We start from the raw sequence: 26,324 nt of genomic DNA, 5'->3' as shown, positions 1-26,324 counted from the left end.
TTTGCATTTTATAATACTGTCAAATAAAGTTTCCAACTGGCAAAAAATACTGGTTTAAAAACAACCTCCAACACACTTTTCCCCCCTACAGCAACTGAGAATGCCATGCAGCAACCACCCCTTGAGAACAGATTATTGTCAGGTAAAAGCACAAATGAAGCAGATTCTGTATTTAATCTTTAGATCATTTTACAGTTGTGTCATTGTGTAGAGCACTTCTGCTGCAAGCTTTGCTGTCATGGGACTAGGTGAAATGTAATTGGATTGTATGTCTTCTTTTTTCCCCCCTCCATTGGTTGACTTGAGTAAGATCCCATCACATGCTTTGCATGAATATGTTGTCTGCATGGATTGTCTTATACCACAAAATGCAACAGTGATGCAAGTTGAACATAGCTGTCTCAAAATGGTGCACTTTATTTCATGTTAAGCATGTGCTCACTAAATTAGAGAAGTGCTATCAGCAGGTAACCCAAGTTATCACTCTGTAACTAACATGTCATTGTCTAGTTGGATGCTTTTTCCTCTTAAATATTTCAGTAGACAAGTATAAAATCAGCATTTATGTAAGTGAAAAAATGTGCCTTGTGGCTTGAATCTTGAGTCTAAGTGCTGTTCTTATGCAGGGCTGAAAAAAACCAAGGAGGAAGGAATTCACTAAAAATAGCAAAGATTTCTTCAAGAATTTCCTCTGCTCTAGACCCAAGGGTTTCCAGCCATGTAGACTGGAAGAGGAGATGTGACCTTGGGTACATTTTGGGTCAGGAAGAATAAAATAGAAAGCAGAGAACTGGAACTATCGGTGCTAATAGGAGAACTTTTCCCTCTAAATTGACAGACATAATACAAGAAACTGAATGTAGTAGAATCATGCTACCATTAATGGAATCATGTCTTCTTACACTGTATCTATTCAGCCTGGTGATCATTACATACAGTGACACTTTGCTGAGAGTAAAATGTAATTTCACTTAGCTGACCAGGAAATGTAATTTCAGTTCTTTGAAAAATGCTGAGGTTTTGGAGGTTTCAGGTGATTGTTGTGTTGGTCTAAGGACATAGGCAGGCAGAATACCAAAATATTTCTACACCCAAGAGTGCTGAGGGAATTGGCTGGAGTCATTATGGGACCATTGGCAATGGTATTTGAAGACTTGTGGTACTTGGGAGAGGTCCCAGAAGACTGGAAAAGGGCCAGTGTGGTGCTAGTCTTTAAGAAGGGGAGGAGGGAGGATCCAGGAAACTATAGGTCAATCAGTTTGACCAATACTAGGTAAAATTTTGGAAAAAGTTATCAAGAAGTCTATTTATAAGAGACTGCCAGAAGGCATGATGCTGAAGAATAGTCAGCATGGTTTCATTGTGGGCATGTCATATCTGACCAACCTATGATCAAGTAATGAACTCCTTAGGTGAAGGAGATGCAATTGATGTCATACACTTAGATTTTATGAAGGCCTTCAATATGGCCTCTCATGACACTCATAAAAAAACTGGGGGATTGTGGGTTGGCAGAGTCCATGGTCAGGTGTGTTGGGAACTGGCTAAGAGGTCAAACCCAGAGAGTGTTAGACAGGTCTGTATCATTTTGGCAGGAGGTGGCCAGTGGTGTCCCGCAGGGTTCGGTTCTTGGTCCTGTGCTGTTCAACATCTTTATCAACAATTTAGATGAGGATGTGGAAAGCACGATGGCCAAGTTTACATAAAATTTACATACAATACTTAGTTATGGGGAAAAGCAGTCATGTTAGGGGATAGGATGAGGATCCAAGTGGAACTGGATAAGCTGGAAAGGTGGGTGACGTGGAACCGGATGCAGTCCAATAAGGATAAATGCAGAGTACTTCATCTGGGGAGAAGTAACCAGCAACATGAATATATGTTAGGAGGAGATGTCCTGGCCAGCACAATCGCTGAAAGGGACCTCGGGGTTATGGGGTTGATTACAAGAGGAACATGAGCTGCCAGTGCAACACTGTAGTCAAGAGCTAATAGCATACTGCAGTGCATTAGCTGATGCATTGCAAGAAGGGCTAAGGTAGTGATCCTTCTTCTCTACTTGGCACAGGTGAGACCCCAGCTGGAGTACTGTGTCCAGTTCTGGGTGTTGCACTTCAAAAAAGATGTGGAGAATCTTGAAAGGGTCCAGAGAAGGGCCACAAGAATAATTAAGGGCCTGGAAGACAGACCTTATGAGGAAAGACTATAGGATCTGGGACTGTTCAGCCTGGGGAAGAGAAGACTGAGGGGAGAACTTGGTGGTCATTTATGAGTATGTAAGGAGTGATTATCAGGAGCTGGGATAAAAACTGTCCACTAGGGCACTCCAGGGGAGGACAAGGAGCAATGGCCATAATCTGTAATAGGATGGTTTCAGGTTGGTTGTAAGTAAAAACTTCTTTATGGTAAGGGTGACCAGACTCTCGAATAGACTTCCCAAGGAGGTAATGAAGTTCCCAACCTTTGAAGTCTACAAGAAGAGATGGGACAGACATCTTGCAGGGATCATGTGATCTCAGCAGTATTCCTGCTCAGAGGAGGGTGGTTGGACTCAATCCTTAATTTCTGTGATACATGTTAGTATTTCCAGTATCTATTTTAAAGCATATACATATAGATTTTTTTTCTGTTCTGCAAACAACATCAAAATCTTAAGGATTCTCCTCCGCCCCCGGATTTGGAATTTTATATATATACATTTTCATACACACACACATACATTCATACAGGAAATACTAACATGTTTTGGTATTACTTCCAAATATTCAAACATATATATTTTGAAATACTAACTGATATATATGGCATGGATAACTTTCCATGTGGTGTGCGGCAGCAGAACTGGGTAACCTAGCCATTTGGGGAGTTACAGAGCCTCAGCGTCAAAGGTTCCCTGGATCCCTAGCAGCTCTGAGTGTGGAACTTTATACCTAGGGAATGTGGAAACCTAATACTCCTAGCATACCCAGCAGAAAATCAATATTTTTCCAGCAAAATTGAATTTTTTTTCATGGAAAATCTGAAATTTGTAGAAATGGAGTTTCCTGTCAGAAAACTGTTTGGCTAGAATATTCCCAACCTGCTTTGCTTGCCACCTCTGATGCTATAATTCAGTTTCAAATAATTTAGTACTTTGCTTATTGTCCCTGGTCATGGAGTTACAGGATGATGGGATATTCTCAGATTTAAGCTGAAAATAGAAAGATCAAGTTCTTAGCTCTTAGAGATGCAGATAAGTGATCAACTTAAAAGTATGCCCCTCTTGCTTCCTATAAACTCAAAAACCACAAGAGGCAAATAGGGACCACCTGCCATGTTTAATTTTAAAATTGCTCATGGTTTTCAAGCTATTATCACAATTTGTCATCACTTTAGGTTGGCAAGTGGTACTGCAGCATTAACTCCATGGTATTTTCCTGTTCCAGTATGTTTATCTGTATTGTAAACTCTAGATACAAATTAGATGCCCTGGAGCCAGTGACAGCCTCAGTGCCTAAACCACTAGCATAATTCAGTCAACTATATGAATGATTTGCTCATTAACAGCACACAGTTTCCCACGCACACCTGAAATTTTCATGGTAGTGTGATATGTTGAGATCCCAGGGGCAGCCGTGACATATCCTGGTGGCCACAAAATTCCTGCCCTGGCTCCAGCTCTAGGCCCTCAACTCCACTTGCGTGCCATCCCTTCGATGGTATTATTTTGGAAGGAGGAAGGTTGCCTGAGGGACCTAAAGTGAGCCTACTGTTGTTCCCATATCAGAATTTGGTCTTCTTGGCCTCCATCTTTTTACTCTAGTTGAGAGCTCTAGCTCTAGTTCATGGACTGGACTGAGCTTCAGGGTTCCCTGCTTCTTGTCTTGCCCTATCGGGCTCTATCCAAGCCCCTGCAGCCTCCCTGGACCCCCTCTATCTGTATGGGCCCCAGACCCATCTGTTCCAAGGTCTTTATTTATGTCCTCTCTTGGGCTGCTGAGTCTCCCTAGGCTCTCCCAGTTTGCTTATAGTCACCGGCACCTCTGGAGAGCTCTTCCTTCTCAGCCTCCATGGCCAGACAGGCTACCCTGGCTCTGGCCCTGCCTTATATCTCTCCCAGGGCCCTGCCTCTTCTGGTTAGGTGACTCTCTTTGGTTGTTTGCAGATGCCTGCTAATTAATCTCTTTAGCTAGTGGCCCCCCAGTCACAGCTGTGCCCTGCCTGCCCTGCAGTGCTCGCTCTGGGCTGCTTCTCTCAAAGTGACAGAGCATCCCAGGCTCTCTGTCACAAGAGGATTATTGAGGTAAAAGATGCAGTCCTTTATCTTATACAGAATTAGCCAGGCAGAGCTCTTTTTCACAACAATATAAGAAAAATGCAAAGATTAGCCAAAGATTATTCTTAGATTTATTTCAAAATTATTTGATATTTCTTTGCAACGTCTGAAACAAAATTCTGTGCTTTTGTTGTGAATAGATCACTGGTTCATTCACTGTCAGTTAATGGTGATTGGTTGGATGCACCATGCTAGTCTGGTACTTTTGGCTGCAAACTGAAGATAAAGATCTATTAACAATTGCACAGGAAACTAACATTAGAATTTGATCACTTAAACAGAAATAGAACTCATACATGAGAGTTTGTCTGGCCTAAGCAAACCCACAACCTGCCAATCCCTGCCCTCCACCCCTCCAAAACCAAAAGAGAAAAAATGGAGGTTTTTAAAAGGATAATGGTTAGATTTATTACAGAATTTTTTGATGTATGTAAAAAAACACATATTTCACTGTATTCTAAAGAACTGGATTAGGAGATCATGCTTAACCTCTGCATTATTTACTTCTCTCTTATAAATGGTGAGTGTGGCTGGGGTGAAGCAAGTGCTAAGGCGCATGGTAGACAGCGCAAAGCGTGCAAGTTTGGGGCCACGGCAGAAGTGCTTATGGTGCAACCTGTCAGATTCCAATGAATCTGTGAATTCTGTTAAATACCTTGTCACAAGGACATGACAAAGGAAGGAAGGAATGCTGAGTGCACAGTATTTGGAAAGATGTATGGTTTACAACCCACAGACTGATGTTAAAATAACATTTCACATGAAATAAAGCTAAAAGTAAAGAAGAGTAAAACTGGTCAGAATATAGTGATAATGGTTGGAACTTGAAAACAGGATGGGATACTACCGAGGATGCATGATCTTTCATAAGGCTGTAAATCACATAATCAAATGAGAAACAATTAAGTGTATAGGAAAATGTTGCTTTTCATAGAATCATAGACAATTAGGGTTGGAAGGGACCTCAGGAGGTCATTTAGTCCAACCCCCTGCTTAAAGCAGGACCACTCCCAACTAGATCATCCCACCCAAAGCTTTGTTTATCTGGGTCTTAAAAACCTTCAAGAATGGTGATTCCATCACCTCTCTGAGTAACCTGTTCCAGTATATTACTACCCTCCTAGTAAGAAAATTCTTCCTATTATCTCACCTAAACTTTCCTTGCTGCAACTTGAAACCATTGCTCCTTGTTCTGTCACCTGCCACCGCTAAGAACAGTCTAGCTCCATCCTCTTTCAAACCCTGCTTCAGGTAGTTGAAGGTTGCTATTAAATCCCTGCTCAGTCTCCTCTTCTCTACTGTAGCCCCAGGTCCTTGTCTGTAGAGCTGCTTTTTGTTTGCATCTGATGGGTTTTTTTAAAATGTTTGTCCATGTTTAATTGATATATAAAAACAATAAACTTGGGTAAGGGGTTCTTTTTTAAAAAGCAAACTCCTTCACAAAATGTAAAATGGGAAAATGAATTTAATTTTTTCTTTTGCAAAAAGCTGTCTTTATAACAGAACAGGGAAATAAAGACATTTTTTGGCCATTACCATTAAAACTTTCTCCTGACATGGAAAGGAGATATTGCTACTTCATCTTTTCCATAGTTTATATGAATAATCTTGTTTTAACTAAAACAGAGAGAGGTAGTTGGCTGAGAAGTCAGACAGAAAGCAGAGTAGAGCTGCATCATATAGAATAAATCAAAGATGCTCTCTTAACAGCATCTTCATTAGCTGCTAAGGAGGGACTGTCTTAACTAAAGCAACCCCAGCAAATTATCAGTGTGTTAACAGTGCAGAAACTGAACTGACTGACATATGAGACTCACATTTGGTAAAGATTGTCAAAACATGTGTCATAAAGCAGAGGGATTTACAGCTCAAAACATTTCAGCAGTAAAAAGAAAACAATTAAAATGAAATGCCAATATCAGAAGCTAAGTGTCCCGGTGCTTGTGCAGGTAATGGCCATGTGATAAAGTGCACAGGTATGTGATGAAGAAATTTAAATTGAATCTGACACCCCAATTTTTTGATCCAGTCCCTAAAACTTATACTAATGTTCCAGGTCCCAAAACAATTTCCAATACCCAGTCTTCTTATTTCTAAATACTGTAATCCTGTCCCGAGAGGCCATTTTTAAGGGGTTCTTTGCCAAGCCTGTTTTTAATCAGAGTTTCAAATTAATCCCAAATTATTTCCCAAAACAGAGTTCAGGGAGTATTATGCTGTGTTCTTTGGCATTTATCTTGATTAAAATAAGCGCACTTGCCAATATACCTTTCATTCTCCATTTCCTCCCAGTCTGGCACTTTGGGATCCTAGAACTGTCATTGCTTTCTATTTGGCAAACCCATTGCTGTAGTGAGTGAACAGTTGATGTTTGATACTATTAATGGGAAAAATGAAACTAGTAGAAATGGTAGTTTACAATTCCCTTTTCGGGAAGCTAGGACCTTTATTCTCATTAATTGCCCCACGTGGTAAATAGTCCCATTAAAGGATTTGAGCTGTGCATTTTTATGTTAAAAAAGGCTAATTCTTTTCACCTTCTTGGTTTTGTTAAGGTTGATTCAAATTTGTAATTGGGGAAAGGATTGCAAATTACAGAAGCTGTCATATACATAGGCAAGGATTTTTAAACAGTTCTAATCATTTAGGTAGCTGAAAATGTTCTCTGCCCAATTTGCAACACTTTACAAAAGGCTTTTATTTTAGGTTGTTTCAAACTGGGAGCCCAAAACTTGAATTACCTAAAATAAACTCTTTTTGTTTTTTTTAAATACAGTGTACAGAAGTCTCATCTAAGTTTTATGCAGGAAAAGGAAAGTTTTTAAAAGTACATAGGTGACATAAATTAAAAGAAAAAAAATCAATCAATTAAAAGGTGCTTTGATTTTGCCTGTTGTCAAATCTCGCACATATCTTACAGAATTGAATGCATATGCTATAATGCTGAAGGCCATTTATTAGCTGTAGAGTGTTATCACTCTTGCAACTGTTTATAAATTTCATAAACAGTGAATTTGTTACCAAAAAAGTGTGTAGCTAAGAGATGAAAAAATATTCCTACAGTTTAAGTATCTGATTTTTCCTCAATTTAATTAAGACCATTTATGGGATTTGTATATTTATTTGTTTGTTTTCATATGCTGCATGTGATTAGAGTCATGTGCTATACTGAAGAATGCCAGCATTAAACAAGAGACCAAGCAACTGGAAATACTTAAAACTATATTTGGGTCTGGCTAAGCTGTTCTTGGTACAGCACGTAAGGAAAGGAAACAAAGGACATATTTATGCACACCTAAATTTGCTGCACATTAACTTAATACAAATTATGTAGGTTTAGGCAAGCATCTTCATGTGCAGGATTTAAAGTGCATTAATGCTATGTGTGGACTGACTTGGGACTAAAGTTAGTCCCAAGTTTGTCCACACACACACACACACACACACACACACACACACACAGTGTTAATGCACTTCAATACATCTACATGTGCATTAATGCGGTTTAACTATTTGCACTTAAATTTGATACCTGCATTTGAAGGTATCAAATTTAGGTCCGAATAGCTTAAATTCACTATTTTCAATGCACATTAAGGGTGAGCACGTGTAGACATGCACCCTTAATGCACATTAACTTAGGTTAATACACATTAAAGCATCACATGTAGACATGCCCAAAGGGTATTAACAATTTTTAACCCCACCCTGTAATTCAGAGGAACTGCTAGATCTCTAATGCAAATTTGAGCAGCTAAGGACCACTCTAACTTTCACTCTTTGCTCTCAAATTTCTCTATGACTGCTGTGCCAAACAGGTCATCTGAACATAGAAACATGACACCAGAAGTGTCCTCTTCATTTCCCCTCCTTGCCCTTTGAGGCACTGGGGCAATACAAATAGGACTGTAGGACCTGAACCTCAACCATTATTTAACAATAACTATTAGACCATTGATCCTGTGCTATAAGTTTTCAGGTTTCTACAGGACAAAGGAGTTCCTATGTTATTTTTATCTGTTTGCAAACATTTTGCCACTGTACTCACTGCTCTATGGAATGTGTTCTCATTAGTTTTCATTTTGTTCTTGGCCAAGCGCAGAACTACTACAGCTAATAATGGTAAAATATTTTTGCCAGATTCTGCCCATCACATCATGGCCATTTAAGGCAATAGTTGATACTGTAGTGCTCAGCAGAAAGCAGCACTTTTTACATGGCAAATTATTTGAATGCTGTAAATTGTATTTCTAGGAAAGGCTGTGGCTCTGTTAATCCTTTTTTCATGCTTGTGCCAGACTCTGTTGGGTGGTGAATCTCTTGGATGATACACGGTTTGTTATTATGTCTTTTGTATGAGTTGCTACACAATAAGCCCAGCTGAGAGACTTCTACTTTCTGGTTGCTGTCAAAAACTTGACCACTTTCATTTTTTGTAGCCTCCTGGGATTGCAGAGCACAGTGTAGCCAGAAGCCACTGTGAGAATGATCGTAATTGCATAATCTGTTAGCAAATATTTACTAATCTGTGACATAGGGTATGGACAAACAACACAACTATGCTGATGGCAGGGGGAGAGAGGGGGATTTGCCCTGTTTCAAGCTGTTCTAATAGTTTTATGTGTCTGTTTTATCTCCAAGTAAGTGGAAGCTAAATCTCAGTAATTTTGAGCAGTTCACAGAATCATAGAAAAGTAGGGCTGGAAGAAATCTCAGGAAGTCATTTGGTTCAGTTGGATCAGATGTCCTCCTGGGCTCAAGACAGGCTCAGCTCTGACTAAACCAAGTGGCCATGTCTACACGTGTGCTTTACTGTGGAGTAGACTATTCAGCTGCAGAGCAAAGTGTCACCATTTACAAGTGCAATGCTATTAGGCTGCAGTAAACTAACTAATTAATACTGCCATAAAATAGTATTGTCAGAGACAGTACTATCTTACAGTGGAGTAATTAACTGCAATTACACATTTAGATGCTGACTGTGGGCTTAAATCATATCTGGTCAGCCCAGCCAGCAAGGGGCCAGATTCCTGACTGCCACCCAGAGCCAACCCTAGCAGGGTGCGGGGCCCAGGGAAAATCAGTCTGTGCAGGGTCCCCTTAACACTGTGCAGGGCTGTGGTACCCCTGCAAAGGCCGGGGGTGGGCTCTGTGCTTCTTCCACGGCATGTGTCTGAGCCACCAGCTCCAGGCAGCCCCCCACAGGAGGGGCCGTGGCCTCTCTGCCCAGCTCCATGGGGCTCCCCCAAAGCACAGGGCCTGGGGTGGTCACCCCAATTCGCTGTACCCTAGGGACAGCTCTGCTGCCACCTAACCACATGGTTCTACACTTTAAGTACCCCTGTGCCCTGGCCAACTGCTCCACCATCTGATGCTGCCACCTGGAGCCTGGGGCAGAGCAGGGCAGGAGTGGCCCTGGCATAAATTGCTCTGGGCTAGTTCAAATTACTGCTGTCCTGGGCACCTGGGAGTAGTTTACTTCAGCTCAAACTGCTCCAGAGCTTATTGTTCTAATTAATTGCACGTATAGATGCACCCAATGTCTGTCAAAACTGCTCTTGAAAATTTCCAGGGATAGATATTCTACAACAGGGACTGGCAATTATTTCAGGTGGAAAGTCGCTTAATAAGTTTTGTTGAGCTGTTGAGGGCTGCATGGGTAGCCTCACCCCTTGACAGTTGCCCTGCCCCCTTGTTGCCATCTTGGGACTGGAAGTCCCACCCCTAACCTATGACCTTTGTCACTAGAAGTCCCTCCCTTTGCCCCCCAGAAATCCTCGTTGTGGGGGGTGTTTGCCATCTTAGTACCAGAAAAAACCCCAAATCATACACTAAGTCAAACACTGACTATAACATATTTTAATTTTATTATGAAAAATATTTTGTTATGATTTGTGTTTGTGTATTGTATATAGAGGTGGCTGTATATTGACTCAAAAATAAATTCTTAGTTTTGTATATTGTGTGTGTGTATGGTGTGTGTGTTTGTATGTTTGGGTGTGGGTGGAGTGTGTGTGTGTGAGTGTGGTGGGGTGTGAGAGGGTGTAGGTGTATGTGTATGGTAGGATGTAGGGGTGTGTGTGGAGGGTTTGTGAGGGGGTGTGGCGGCGTGTGTGCAGAGGCATAGAGTATGTTGGGGGGTTGTGTATATGTAGGGCTTTGTGGGAGCACGGTATAGGTCTGCGGGTTTGTGGGGTGTGAGGGAGGGCAGGGGGTGTGTGGGGAAACCCCTGCACTGCTCCCACGGTGCAGCAGCAGCAGGTGAGATGCTCAGGGCACAGGTGCTCAGTGGGGTGCAGCTCTGGCCAACACTGTACATCGCAGCAGGGAGCACAGCATCAACCTGTGATTTCTGTTTTAATAAGGAGGTTGCTTCTTTAAAACTGCATGGTATCCATAACCATAGGGCCGCTGAAAACAGTGAGTCTCTGTCTTTGCATGCATATTGTAACAGGACATGTTTGACTTTGTACGTCTGTGGAACTACAGAAAAGCAGGGCACGGTCTTCCCATTTTGTCTAATGCCGAGTCATTCTATTTCTCTGTTCTTTTATAGTTACAGATATCTGCAGGTTGCAAAAAGAAGAAGGAACCTGCAGGAATTTTACGCTAAAATGGTACTATGACCCAGATACCAAAAGCTGTGCAAGGTTCTGGTATGGTGGTTGCGGTGGAAATGAAAACAAATTTAAGACACAGAAAGAATGTGAAAAAGTTTGCATTCCTGGTAAGTGGAGTCTCATCTTCTATTACCAGTTTACATTACGGTATATTACCTGGAAGCACGCAAAGGAACTACTGGTCATAATAATTATTAATTGATCTCACCTACTGTAAATTGGAGTAGGTCCATTGAGTTCAATAGAACTACATTGATATACACTGGTTGAAGGTCCAGTCTATAGCCATTATGGCTTTAGGAAGTTACATCATTGGTGTGATCTGAAAACACAGACTTTTGTCCCCAGAATCTGCATCATATGAACATTCGAGAAAGAGAGTTCTTTTAAAAGTATTAGTCCTGACAATCATGAAGTCTCCTTTTATTCTTACAAGGTCTAATTTAAAACCAAGTGGCATAAATGAGAATCTTCCTGCTGGACTGTCTTTGCTCATTAATTTAGGAGGAACTGCAATAGTAAATTAAAGCAAGGTTGTGAAAAAGGCATTGCTCACAAGGGCCAAGTACACAAAACTAGAAAGAAGAAAATATATTAAATCAGTTCTAAGCAGCATCTGACAGTAAGGTGTGGGGGTAGAGGAAGAGGCAGAGACTGAGGAGAAGGGGGTGGGCAACTGTTGGTGACTGGAAGAAGTGGGGGTGGGGAGCAAAGGATGATGTGTCCACCTGGCCTCCCCCCAGACACTATTTTCTTTGCTGTAGCAGTTGGTGGGAGGAGGGAACAAATTTAAGAAAACCCTCCAAAAATTATATTCTATACCTGGAAAATTATAAAAAAAGCCCAAAAGGTAAAAAGAATCAGCTTTTATTTACATAAAAATACATAAGTTGAATCCTTTAATGGAACTGCTTGCCATCTCAAGTTGTGATAAATTTTCTATATATAAATTATTAGGGAGTGGGAGGGGGATCATCTTAAATTCAAAATCAGCTTATATTTGAGTAAATATGGTCAATACAGTACAGCCATGAGAAGAGATGCTGAACATGCAGTGGTCACAAAATAAATGATTTATTTTTCTTCTCCTTCATTTTTTCAGGTCATGTTAATCCTGGGGTTGTTACGATGATAGGAACTTAAAGACGGCAATGTGTCAACATATACCTCTCAGAGAACCAGGAGTCAGCCATTGCCATCTTACCCTTTTAGAAGCTAAGGGTATAAATTACCTTGCACTGTACTATTTCATGCTTTAAATTCCAAGCAAGCCTTGAAGAAAGTGTTTTGCTGCATGACCTATCAATATGGTGCTAAACTGTTTGTGGACTGAGTGCTACATGTGTCCGGGTTATATTGTAGAGCTTAAACATTATGTAGTATTTACCCACTGCAGGTTATTTTGTTTGAACATGTCTACAAATTACCATTTCTTTTGGATTCCGGCATTACGCCTATCTAAGGCAATGTAAAATGTAGAAAATAAGGGGGGAAATCATTTCACTGCAACTGTTTATGTACCTGCTTTTATCATTTTCATATCTGAGCATAACTTTAGATGGAAAGCCTGTGTGTAGGAGAGTAGTTAATTCTGATAAACAAGCAGTTTAAATTGTTCATTCTGTTTTTACTCTTGCTGGATTAGATCTCAAACTAACTGTCTTTTATGCATTTGTAACATACATGATCAATCAAACCAGTAAAGGGAAAAAAAAAAAGCAAGATTTTTTAATACAAATGCACTGCTGGGACCAATGCCTCAGTTAAAGAATTTTTAAATTGTGGTGTAGAATGTTTTTGGCATTCCTCTAATGTTGTGTGTTTTATAATTTTTTTTCTTGCGGGGCTGGGGATTTTATTTTTATTGTGGTTTTTGTTTTTATGAAGTCTATACAAAAGAACTTTTAAATGAAGTCTAATGGAGATTTTGAGACTTGTATGTTGTGTCTTATTTATTTAAAATTATGGTTGCGTTCATAACTTCAGGGAAACTACTTGCGTGTATAACTTTAGCGCATGCATAGATCTGCGCATGGTCAAGGTACTTATCCTTTATTTTTGTAAGGGCAAGCAAAACACTAAAAGTGAATTTTAGAGACAAGGCAATAATAGTACTTCACTCTCCTATCACAGTTATTGCCCATAAATGTTAAAGTAATTTACAAAACCATTATTCCCATTTTGTAGGTGAAGTTGAGGCACAGAGGGGGACGTAACTTGTACAAGGTCACTCAGTACATCAGTGATGCAGACAGGAATAGAACTTGCTCTTCTGAGCTACTATCCATTGGTGCATCTAGTGGGCCAGGCTGACTCACAAAAGAATGTAGGACATTCATTTTAAGTGTTGTTCAGTCATTTAGGGTCTGATTGGCTGAGCATGAAGCAGAGTTTCCATGTGCTCTATGCCCAGGGGAGACTCCAGCCATAGCTGGAACTGATTTGTGCCTGACAGTAAAGAGGGGAAGAAGGCAGAGAAAGGGCAGAAGCTGCAGAGGTGAAATGAAGAGTGGGGCAGGAGAAGGCAATCACCGCACTCCCATCAACTTAAGTGAGTGAAGGGTCATACACTTAGAAAGCTTTCATAGTAAAAAATACGCATGTACAAGTACTCGTCTCCATGTTCATGAAAAGGAGAAAAATGTGGGAAACCATGGTTTTTCCCTTTCAGGCTGTCAGAGTTGCAGCTTGCAAGGGGCTGTTTGTGGCCCTCTGTGCCCCACACATACCCCCACCTCCTGCCCCTCACACTGAAGGGCTGGGGCCTGGGGGTGGGACAGCAATTAGGAAGTGAGGGGCACTGGGTCAGGACTGGCCATCAACGTTTACAAATGGGCCCTGGTACAAAAGTGTTTGAGAGCCACTGATCTTGTCCAGCCTCCTCTCTGAGGCAGGATGATCCCTATCCAAACCATCCCATACAAATTATAATCTAGACTCTACATAAAACTACCATCAACCCTGACACAACACAGACATAGCATCTTAACCTGCCACAGGTAAAGCACAGAAATTACAGCAGCCAATGTCCTGCTTTTATAAAATGTGGTCAATATATGTTCAAGAGATCCCAGGTGGTATCCTGTGCCCCCCACTACAGAGGAAGGCAAAAATCCCCACAGTCCATACCAATCTGACCATGGAAATTCCTGCCCCCAAATGTGGTGGTCGGCCTGACCTTGAGCAGGGGGACAAGACCCTCTAGTCAGCTTTGTTTTCAAGAGGCGCATTGGCACATGTCAGTCAACGTCCCCAGCCTTGGCTGTAGCCAACACTCCATGCCTCTGGGAAGGCTTAAAACACCCTGACACAAAGCAGAAAGCACTACTCTAACAGTGAAGAAGTTTTTCCAGATATCCAATTTAAACTTACTTTGTTGCAACTTCAAGCCATTGGTCCACGTCCTCCTCTCTGCACCAAAAGAGGAAAGGTGCTTTCCCTCTTCTTTATGGCAGCCCTTCAAGTATCTGAAGATTGCTATCATGCCCATCTTGCATGCCTTTTCAGTAAGCTGAATATGTCTAGCTCCTTCAGCCTCTCCTTGTACGACTTGCTTTCCAAACCCTTTATCATTGGTATTGCCTGCCTTTGGACTGTCTCTTAATTTCTCCATGTACTTTTTAAGATGCGGAGCCCACAATTGCACACAGTACTCCAAATGAGGCCTAGCCAGTGCCGAGCAGAGAGGCACTATCATCTCCCAGGTCTTGCACCTAATGCTTCTACCAATGCACCCCAAAATCATATCTGCCTATGTCACACTGCAGACTCGTATTGAATCTGTGGTCTCCAAAGACTCCCAAGCCTCTTCCATACTGCTGCCATCCAGACAGTTGTCACCCATTTTATGTTTGTGTTTTTCATTATTCCTCCCAAGCTGTAGCATCATTAGCTCTTATCCAGCTTTCCAATCTGTGAAGATTCTTCTGAATTTCACTCTCATCATCCAGTGTGTTTGCAACCCTTCTCAGTTTTGTGTTGTTTGCAAACTTGCTCAAGAAGCTTTCTATGCCAGCATTCAAATCATTAATAACTATGTTGAACAGCACTGGGCACGGCACAGACCCCTGTAGGACCTCACACAAAACCTCTTGCCCCTCTGAAATGGACCTGTTAATAATTACCCTTTGCTTGTGGCTATTGAGCCAGTTATATATAGCCACCTTGTAGTATTTTTATCTCACCCTCATTTTCCAAATTGTTTATGAGCAGGTTGTGCAGGACCTTGTCAAAAGCCTGGCTGAAGTCCAGATACACTATATCCACAGCATTCCCTTTAGCCACCCAAGTGATTACTTTGTTAAAGAAGGAGATCAAGTTAGTTTAACATGATTTGTTTCTCATAAATCCACGTTGGCTGCTTGTCATCAGCCTTTCCTCCTCCAGATGCTTACAAATCGCCTTCCTTAGGATATGTTCCAGTACCTTTTAAGGTACTGAGGTGAAGATAACTGGTCTGTAGTTCCCCACGTCCTCTTTTTTGCCCTTTTAAAGACGGCATTATGTTGGCCCTTTTCTAGTCCCTTGGTACCTGGTCTGTCTCTCAGGATGTCATGAAGATCATTGCCAATTACTCCAAGATCTCTGCAAAGTCCTTCTGTTCCTGGGCTGAAGTTCATCCAGGTCTGCTGACTTGAATTCATTCAGACCCAACAAAAGCTCTCTGACTGTCTCTTTGGTTATCTCCTCCCTAAGCTTGCCCCCTTCCTTATCCAGATTAGGCTACAGCTGTAGCCTTATCCTATTAGGCTACAGCTAATTTTTTGCAAAGACTGAAACATAGTAGCTGTTGAGTAGTTTTGCCTTCTTGGCATTTTTGGTTAGGGGTTCCCCCTAGCTCAGCAGTTTTCAAACTTTGACCTTTGAGTTACAATTTTGTTCACTCTCAAGGATGGAGATGCCCCTGCTTCTCTAGGCAGCCTGTTCCCATCCCTGGCAAGCCTCCTAGTCACAAAGTTTTTCCTAATCTCCAGCCTGAAGTGCCTCTAGTTGCAGTTTAGGGCCATATCACTACAGGAAAAGGGTTCAGCTGCAAGCTCCCCCAGGGGAAAGGAGAAGCTGCCTGGGGTTGGGGGGTCAGGACCCAGGGAAAGTGGAGGATCAGAGTCCACAGCCCAGCCTCAGTGAGTGCAGGGAAGGCTCCTTAAAGCCACATTCAGGGCTAATTTTCTAGTAGCCAGGCTGGGAGGACTTCTCTGCTTTCCCTCAATGAGATCTTCTGCCTGAGCAGGTCAGGAAGCTCAAGATGCAGCCACAAGGGACTGCAGGTGGGCTCTGCACCTGTTGCAGGAGCAGGAGCATGAGCAGGGCTCAGACCAGCCCTCCCCACCACTGCAGGGCTAAGGCTGCAGCACCTTGGCACCACTTCCCCGGTGCCGGCAGCTGGGCCTCAGTGGTCCATCCCGGGAGGAGTGGGAGCAGCATTTGGAACGCCGGCTGCCATCATGCTCCACGGGCCACCATGTGTCCTGCAGGCAGGAAGCCCGATGCCTGGGGCCATCTCAGTCTCACCTGCTGCTGCTGCCATGCCCCAGCTAGCACTGCTGCTGCTGCTCCTGCCCCTAGTGGCACCTGGCTCCTCGGTGAACTCAGTAACCCAACTACTCCCTGTGGGATTCCCAGGTGGATGGGAGCACCACATGCTCAGGCAGCAGGGAGGAGAAGGGATAACACTCCTGGCGCAGGGCGCCTGCTGCTCCCCCGGCGCCTCCTGCTGGGGCTGAGCCTGCAGTGCCCGCCAGGACCAGGGACTTTGCAGACACATGGTGCAGCCTGGGCAAGGGGCCAGGAGGCATACACATTGCATGCTGGGCAGCCAGCATCCTCCAAGCTCCATGCCCAGGAGGCAAAACCAGAAGGGAAAAGAAGAGCTGGTGAATTGCCCCTTCACCCCACCACTGCTTGCTGGAGTTCAGATGTCTCTCTCTCCTTATCCACTGGTTCCTTGAGGGGAGCTTGCTGGAGCCTATATGCTGTGCCCCCGTCTCCCCCCCAGTTCCTTCATGCCCCCACAGGGGGGTGCTTTCCACAGTTGGAAAACTGCTGGTGTATATGGTTTGTGTGGGGAATCTGCATGTAAGTAAATAATTTTGTGGAGAAAAAAGATATATGGAGGACCCCAGCCCCAGCACCTGTAGGAAGCCTGGCCAGTAAAATTCTGGAGTTGAGTGAAAGGCCTAAGTAAATATACCCTTTTCTGTCCCAATTGTATTTAGTTACTGTTAAGAAATCTAATTTTGAAGCCAGAATAGCTTCATCAATTATTTAATCTGTTTTGCCTGCCCCTTGTCCTAACTTGATTACTTAATTAAGCGCAGCACAGGTTCTTGCTATTTCCTTGTATGCGTCTTTTGTGACCTGCCCATTCTTGCATTGCCTGTAGACTTTCCTTTTGCATTTGAGGCATTTTAGAAACTCCTTGTGCAGACACACTGGGCTCCTATACACCTGTGGGGAGCCTGCTCCTACATGCTGGAAACCCAGTGAATTGGAGCAGACTTGATTAATTGAGTCTGCTGGAGCACAGAAATTGATGCATTCTGGAAACCTTCTGCGTCATGTCCCCATGCATCCCCCTTCTGAAAAAATGGTGGTGGTGGTGGTGGGGCTTCGATATAAAACATGTTCAATGAGCTTTAGTTCAAAGTGCCCTGACACCATTTTTTAAGTGCAGGAACAGAGGGGTTGGGAGGGGCTCATGCAATCTGAAATGGGGCTGCTTAACTTGAGCACTTCAGCTTAATTAAGAATTATAAATTATTGAATAACATTTAGATTCTGTACCCTAAGAAGTACATTTTAAGAGCCTCTCCTCTTCCAAATAAGCCCTTGTTTGGATGGTTAAATAACGTTTACTTTCTTCTCAAGACAAATGGTCTGGGAAATGTGCTGACAGTCATTGACTCAACATAGCGGCTATATTTAAAACACGATATAAATTTAAGAATTAAAAAGATGCCAGCATGCAGACAGATATACAGGCAGTGAGATCTGCTCAAACTTCTCCTTTTTGAAATTAATAGGGCCTGTTTTAGTCCTAGAAACCCACCTATCCAAAGTACAAAACTGCAAACAACAAGAAGTCATTACTAGACTGTGAGTTTCTCAAATGAGATGTGCAGTCATTATGGGCAGCTGATAGCTGACCCCATATAGAGACAGGGTATGTTTTATGGAGAAGAATGAGATAGATTATTTCAATCACTATTTGTGGTCTCCTTATGAAGCAAAAACAGGAAAATGCATCTCTTCATTGGTGGAAACTGCTGAGGAAAAAGCAATTTGGCTACTCACTAATAACCTGCAGCATGTGCTATATGCTCTAGGTGAATTTGTGTTACTTGCACATAGAATAAGTGCCAAAATCAAATGCAATTCCCCTGTTTTTATTCTTTTCTTCTACTATTGTATGTTGTTTACATTATTTTTGTAACATTGCATATTATGCTTTTACAATTTTGTTCAAATTGATAAAATATTTATGTTCTTACTAATAACTAGAATTAATACAATCTAATATTATAATTTTGTTAATGTTACTGTATTGTTTTAGTGAAAGTTGTAAATAAACAAAAAGTGAAATTTAAAATCTTTCAGGAGCTAGAACTTCAGGACCTTTCCCATGTTGTCCACAATATTTTTGGCACTGATTATTCTCAGATTTATTCCAGATTATAAAACACAGACAGTAGTCAACATATTGATAGGAGCATCTGTTACCTTTAAAAGGATCCCCTCTAAATTAGGAAATTTAGGAGAAGGGCTTCAGAGAACCAATGCAAGACCAGAATTGGCATTCATTTCCATGAGTGGAAAAAAGCCAGGGTATATTCATAGCTCTAAAAAAGTGAAAATGTGATTCTGAAACCCTGACCCTCCCCTCAAGGGCTATATTTGATTTAAAATATAGTTGCTTTAAAATCTAATAGTTTCAAGTGCTATTAACACTATGGGCAGCTGTACACGTCACAGGGTTTAATCCTTATTAAATTAAATAGGTTTATAAAATTTAAAATTGTTTATTTTAGAGCACCACATCAGTGTTTGCATGTTGTTTGCATGTTGCTTTTGAAAAAATTAAGCCCAGTTTGTGGTTTTCTGTAAATTCCAGGAGGGAGAGCCACATACCAATCTACCCCACTGCTGTAAACAGCAGAGGGCACATATAAATTATAGCAGGGGGCACGTGTAAACCATTAATACACCACTAATCCCCTCCCTTCTCACTCCTGAACCCTGCTTTAACCTCCCCATGCCAATACCCCTAAATGACCCTTCTTAACCCCCCAAGCAAGGGATTTCTATGGTAGCCTGTGGTCAACACAACCCCACCCCATCCATCCCCAAACCCACCTGGGGAGGAGGGGACCTTTCAGTAGGGCTGTGCAAAGCTTCAGTCCCTAAGTCAATTTGGTGGAGATTTGGTGGCTGAATCGCCAAATCATAACCAAATCAGAGGACCCTTTAATCTCTCTGAATCAAATCAGAACCCTCTGAATCGATTCAGATAGATTAGGAAAGATTCAAAGATTCAGACATAGAGAGAGCTTTAAATATTTTTTCTACATACCTCTAGGTAGCAGGGGTTCATGAGTGCTGCGATGCTGGGGCACATGGAGCATGCTACAGAAGCACAGGGAGCTCCCCAGCACCTTGGCAGCAGAACTGGAAATGGACCAGAAGCCCTTCTGGGTCCACTGGGGAGCATGCTGGGGGGCCCCCCCTGCACCCGTCTGGCTTGGCGACTGGTGCCTCCTGGGTCTGAGGGGGCACCCGGGGTCCCCTTGCGGCCGATTGCCAAGCCAGGGAGGCGTGGCGGGGGTGGGTAGCACACTCCCTGGTAGACCCAGAAGTGGACCGGAAGTACTTTTGGTCCACTTCTGGGTTGACCGCCAAGCACGTGGAGGGCCCCCCTGCACTCCTGTGGGACGTTCCATGTGCCCCAGCATTGCAGCGATAATGAGCCATGCCTGATACCTCAAGGTATGTAGAAAAAACTTTTAAAGCTGTGTCTATGTCTGAATCGCTGATTCTCTGAATCAGCATTGGATCTTCAGTTTGGAGTCAGCCGAATCGAGTCAGGGACAGTGATCCGAATCAATGAATCGAATCACTCTTTCTGATTCAGGCTAAATCCAAATCAAACAGGGCTTGCTTTGAACACCCCTACCTTTCGGCTTCCCCCACCCAACCAAATAGGTGCCCTGTTACTTGCATGCCCCTAGGCTCCGGTCTCCAGCAGGTGGCCTGTTGGAGGGACCCCCACACCAAGCCATATGCATCATCCTTCCTACATCCCCGAACCATGTAAAAAAATTAATGTAAATATATATATACATACACACACACAAGAGATACAATTTTTATTTATAAATGCATAAATATACATTTTTATGGGGTAAGAAGCAGGTGGCCTGCCTGCTCCTCATCCTCCTCCACATCACCAGTGGTGACTGTGGCTGGTGTTGGGGGAGGAAGTACACCACCTGCGGTGGTGGTGGCAGTGTGTGCACCACCAAGACCATGGGATAATACATCACTGGGATGGGTGGGGTCTGCATTTCAGTGCTCTCCACTGTGCTTTGAGATGGCCAAAGGCACATTCAACAGCCATCCTGCATTTGCTGAGATGGTAGTTGGAAGCCATCCTCTGTGGGTTGGTAATGTACCCTCCATAAGGCTTCATGAGCTAGGGCTTGAAGGGATAAACAGCATCTGCTGTTAATAAGTGGGGGGAAGGCAACACTACAGATCACTGTCTTAGGGACTCCAGGTGCGTAGTGCCCTTTCTGCATTGAACCAGGCAGTAGAGAGTTTCTAAACTCACACACATCATGTGCACTGCCTGCCCACCCTGCATAAATGTTCATGAACCAGCCCCAGTGATCCACCATGGCTTGCAGGATCACTGAGGCAAATCCCTTCCTGTTCATGAATGACCCCTCCAACCCAAGGGGAATTGCACAGGGATGTGTGTGCTTTCTAAAGCCCCCATGCAGTTAGGGAACCCCATGGCATTGAAGCCATCAATAACTTCCTGGGGGTTACCGAAGCAAATAAAGTTGATCACAGCAATGTCTTTCAGCAGCTGGCATACCTTGCAAATTACCAGCCTGGCCACGCTGAACTGGTTCATGATGTAGTGGAGGCTGGACAGGGTGGCAAGTTTCATGATGACCATGGCCACCCTCTTGTTCGATGCAATGGCCTGATGCATGATAGTGTCCTGTCTCACAATTTTTGGCCCCAGCATCAAGATGATGTAATTAAAAGTCTCCCCAGTCATTTGGAACATCTCTAGGCACTGTTGATCATTCCAAGTGGTCTGTACGATTCACTCCCACCAGTCCAAGCTGCTCATGTGGGCCCATACCCTGCAGTTGCTGCTCTTTTGGGTGGTCCACAAAGCCCTGTCAGTGTCCACTTCTGCACCTGGCTCTCAGCTATCCCACTCCACCACACATCTCAGTGCCTTTTTTGCTAGGCACGTCTATGCTCAGGTATCTCATTGCAAGTGTTTAGAATTAGAAACATATGCTGCCATCAGTAGCTGCACCTCTATTTTATGTAGGAAGTCCAAAGCCAGCAGCAGGATACTTAACAACCGTTCCTCCTCCTCGTCCTCCTCGTCCTCACCCATGTCATCCAGATTCTCCATTTTGGCTCCTCATTCATTTCGCCACCTTTCTCCATATACTTGTCCTCATGCATTTAATCTGGAATCTCCATTTGGTTCTCCTCGCTCATCCTGTCTGGATTCCACAAAGCCAGATCCTTTACATGTATGCAGCAGGGCTGCTTCTCAGCTCACAGCACCACCACCAAGCAGGGGGGTACTGGGTTGCGGGGAGGCTCTGAACGGTAATGGGAGCTGCATACAATCAATTAGCATTGCACGTTGCATCTTATCTGCACGTAAATGATTACCTCAGTCAGGTGTCCAAGTGCTGGGTGTTGGTGCAGCAGAGCCTTTTCCCTTTACTGTGCTTGGTGGGTGTGGGGAAGGTGATGTACCTTCTGTCCATTTCAAACTCAAATGTGGGGTTTAGGATGACCTCTAGAACCCATTCATGTGCTTTGGGTTTATGATACTGGCATGGAGTGGATCAGTGAATAGGCATGTCCGAGAAGTATCTACCCAGAAAATGATAGATACTTCTCGGGTGTGCCTACTTATTTCTGAGTTATTGTCCTTCGAAAGATGCATCTCCCCAGAAAACAACCCTGCCCTACAGGAACCCTGGTTTGAAAGAAGCATCTCACCAGAAAACAGGTCTGACCTGTAATAACTTTATGAATGTCTCATGCCTCCTGAAGCTGGCAGGAGCATGGCAACCACCCACAGGTGGTGACAATGGTGTCAGTGGCGGGGACATGGTGGGGTGTGGCGGCGGCAAGCAGGGACTGCCCACAGGTGGCTGCGGTGACATCAGTCGCAGGTGTAGGCCAAGTGGGGACCACCCGCAGGCAGCTGCGGCAGTGTCAGTGGCCAGGGAGGGCACCCATCTGCAGATGCTGGCAGCAGTGTTGATGGTGGCCAATCTCAGGGGGGCATGTGCCTTCCCGTGCCTTCCCTATGCATTGCCTATGAATAACCCTGTTTTGAAACAAACATCTTCCCAGAAAAGAGCCTTGCCCCACCGTAGCCCAGGTTTGAAGGAAACATGTCTCCCCAGAAAAGAGCCCAGGCCTGCAAGAATCCGGGTTTGAAAGCAACCTCTCCCCCCACAAAAAAACTGCCCTGCAACAACCCTGGTTTGAAAACAACCTCTTCCCAGACAAGAGCCTGGGCCTGCAAGAACCAGTGGCAATGTGTAGGGGATGCACGGAGGTGCATGGGGGCAGCAGGAGAAGAGTCACTGGTGCTTCTGGGTTGGTGCAACTGGCTGTGAGGGACTGCCCACTTGTGGGTCGGCATGATTGGCTGTGAGGGAACCCCCCTCTCAGTTGGCGAGATTGGCTATGAGGGACCCCCTCCCCCAGTCAGCAAGATCAGCTGTGGGGGACCCCCCCCCAGTTGTTGACTGGCTGCTGGGAGGGCATGTGCCCCTCCAGACTCAGGAGGCACGAGTCACCCATGGCAAGAACCCTGGTTTGAAAGCAAATTCTCCCCAGAAAAAAAAGTTGCCTTGCAAGAACCCAGGTTTGAAAGCAACCTCTTCCCAGACAGGAGCCTGGGCCTTCAAGGACCCTGGTTTGAAAGCAACCTCTCCCTAGGGAAAAAAGTTGCCTTGCAAGAACCCTGGTTTAAAAGCAACTTCTCCCCACACAGAAGCCCATGCCTGCAAAATCCCAGGTTTGCAAGCAACATCTTGCCAGAAAAGAGCCTTGCTCTGCAGTAGCCCAGGTTTGAAGAAAGCATGTTTCCCCAGAAAAGAGCCTGGGCCTGCAAGAACCCTGATTAGAAAGCAATCTCTCCCCAGACAGGAGCCCAGGGCCTGCAAAAACCTTGGTTTGAAAGTAACCTGTCCCCAGGAAAAAAATTTCCCTGCAAGATCCCTGGCTTGAGAGTGACCTCGCCCCAGAAAAGAGCCTTCCCCTGCACTAGCCAAGAGTTGAAACAGGAGTGTGTGATGGACAGCTCTATGTCTCGATACCTACCATTGACACCTCTCAGAGGGGTAAGGCAGGCAGAGTTGCCACAACCATCAACTTCTCTTCCAAAAAATGTCTCTGTGTACTTGACCCCTACCTGGTTTTGGAACGGGCCTTTGTTAGCAGACGTGCTGCATTATTAGTGCTGGATGAGCTTTAGAGCCTCCTGTGCCCTGCTCTCCTCTCCTAACATGTTAGAATGAATTCTGCATCCCCACCCCCCTCCCAGATACAATTCCATCATTCAGTTTGTTCATTGCCAGAAAAGTTGGGGTTCTGGCAGTGAAGGACAAAGTACCTTTGATTCAGTGGCACAGCAAGGTTAGAAGAAGTTTGGCCTGTAGGATGAGCAGCGAGGCACAGACACTTAGGTGTGATCATCACTGAGACATTATGTGACATTATTGAGCTATCCAAATGGATAATGGGGGTCAATTTGGGTCGGGCTAAGCTTATCACCATTGCTTTGTTTGTATATAGTGCTTGATCACATATCCCTGACTGCCAGTTCTGAGACACAGTTGACACCTTCACAACTATGAGTACATGGAGTTTTCAAAAAGGTTCATTCAAGACATTTTTATATAACAGCCCTGCCACATTTACCAGCAACCTTTTATGATTCAATTGTTGTCAGAATACCTTGGTCTTGACAAGTTCTTGGGCACGAACAGTTTCCCTGATTTCTCAGAAAACCAAGTCCAGAAGTATGCAGGTGATGGAGCAGGAGGCCCCAACATCCATCAACCGGGGCCCCAACTGGACCCAGAAAGAACTGAGGGACTTGATTGACATTTAGTTGGAGGAAAATATCATAGAGCAGCTGGGAAGTAGAAGGAATAAGCCCCTATATATTGCAATAGGAAAAGAAATGCAGGCACAAAGGCACGACCAGGACTGGCCACAGTGCTGGAGCAAGATCAAGACCCTGAGAAGTGCTTTTCATTGGGCCAAGGATGAAAATTCTTGTTCTGGGGCATGGAGCACAATTGCTCCTTTCAACAGCCAGTTGTCCGTCATTCGCTCCAAGAATGCGGGCAAGGCTTCTTGACTCTGGTTGTTTGGGACTGGCATTGTCCTGGAGAGCACACCTACGGAAGGAGTCTCAGAGTGTCCTGAGAGGGGAATCACAACCATGTTGGAGCAGTGGGGCAACTGCTCCATGATGCTGGATGAGAGGGACACTCAAAAGGAGGTGACTCTGATCATGACCCCTGATTCTGCAGAGCAGCACAGATAAGAGGGAGGAGGAGAAGGAGGAGGTGGAGGAGGAAACCGCTTTGGATGTGGTTCCTGTGTCAGGAACAGGATGTGGATGTGATTCCTTCAGAGACCCAAAGAATGGTTTCTGTTCCTGTGATGCAAGAGGATGCAAGACTGGGGACTTGTAAGCATTAGGGAATGGGTCACTGTCCTCTTGTGGGGGTGGGTAAAGGATATTTCACCACACCATAAACACTTTGATTTCCTTTAACTGTTACTAGCTACCATGGCCAATGCCAGCCAGGGATGCGCCTCTGAACCAGGGACTTGTAAGTATCGGGGAATGGGCATTTTATCCATTTGTGCCACTGTGGCAGGAACTGTTTTGGTGCCTGTGGGTTGCATATATGTTGGGGAGTTAGTGCATGTAGCACTGGAGGTGGGTCACCATCCTCTTGAATGCTTGGGGGTAGGGAAGGGAAATTTCACTACACCATGAACACTTTGTTTTCCTTTTGTTACAGGCTACCATGATCGATGCCAGCTGGGGACATGCTTCTGGACCTCGGATCCCAGCTCGCCTTAGATCAGAGTCTTCATAGGATTATCACCACAGGCAGCGATGCTCCAGAGACAGCATGATGGAGGCTTTGGTGGGGGCGGCACAAACCTGAGTTGCCGCCGCAGATGGCTGGCAGAATGAAGTCCAGGATGTGCTTAGGTCTGATGAGGACCAGGAGAATCGAAGCATGGACAACACAATACAATTCAGGAAGCAGTTCCTAGACCACACACGCCAGTTTCTTGACCAGGTCACGCAGTGCCATGTTGATGTGCAGACAACACCAGGCTTGATTAAGAATGTCCTGCAGCATGTTAACAAGTGCAGCATCCATAAGCGGGTCCCACTCCCAAAAGGGCACACTAGCTTCATTTGACTTGCTTCTTCCAGGAGGTAGCCATGAGCATTACAGCTGAGCTGAGCTTGTACTCCAAAACACAGTGCAGGCAACTGAGGGGGCGCATGAGTGCCCCGGCCATGCCCTGGCCAGGATGTCAATGGCACCATCACCCCATTACCTGCCCCTGTCCCTGACTGAATGCAGCCCGTAGTTACCACTTTTTTCTTTTTTCTTGTGCCATGTACTGGCTCCCTGCTGCACCATTCATGATTGCACAAGAGGTGACCCCACAGTCAGACAGACCCATGGCAGCTGGCAGCCCTTAACTGAGAATGACACAGTTAACACATAACCTGCCCCAGGCTTCTTCCAGTGCCTGATAACTAATTCAGATATGTATTATTAATGAGCTTTTGGTATTTTTCCATAAGAAGGAACCAGGCTGGAGTAGGATTTGTCTTGGATGAAACACTTTGCAAGGCAGAGCTTGAGGTGCTTTTTGTACCTGTTTAGAAACTATTTACCTCTTTTTCAAACAATAACAAGAGCATAAGCAGCACTGCCCACTGGAAGAATAATATTGAGCTGCTAACAGTTTTAACTTTATTGTGTAAGTAGATGAAATGTTTTGTGTACTGTCTATATAGTACTTGTGGGTTATTTTTTTAAATGGTTATTTAAGCACAAACA

General features: G+C 44.2%; 1 protein-coding gene across 9 annotated transcripts in view; it reads left to right on the top strand.

Annotated features, from left to right (window-relative positions):
- The window catches only part of COL6A3 (collagen type VI alpha 3 chain), an 89,896-nt gene extending 77,030 nt beyond the window's left edge, over positions 1 to 12,866 (top strand). For 7 of the 9 annotated variants that reach the window (XM_019553721.1, XM_019553720.1, XM_019553719.1 and 4 more), the window contains 3 exons: positions 92 to 142; positions 10,872 to 11,042; positions 12,038 to 12,866. In XM_019553721.1, coding sequence (XP_019409266.1) covers positions 92 to 142; positions 10,872 to 11,042; positions 12,038 to 12,078 — 263 coding nt within the window. In that variant the 3' untranslated portion in view covers positions 12,079 to 12,866. The remainder of the gene's footprint in view (positions 1 to 91; positions 143 to 10,871; positions 11,043 to 12,037) is intronic. The other 2 variants (XM_019553718.1, XM_019553715.1) reach the window with 1 other exon arrangement.
- Positions 12,867 to 26,324: the final 13,458 nt, after the last annotated feature.

This window comes from Crocodylus porosus, unplaced genomic scaffold (genome assembly GCF_001723895.1).
Source record: "Crocodylus porosus isolate Cpor-Errol unplaced genomic scaffold, CroPor_comp1, whole genome shotgun sequence".
Lineage (NCBI taxonomy): Eukaryota > Metazoa > Chordata > Crocodylia > Crocodylidae > Crocodylus > Crocodylus porosus.
The sequence above is the reverse complement of the archived record's forward strand: the minus strand, read 5'-3'. Positions and strand labels throughout refer to the sequence as shown.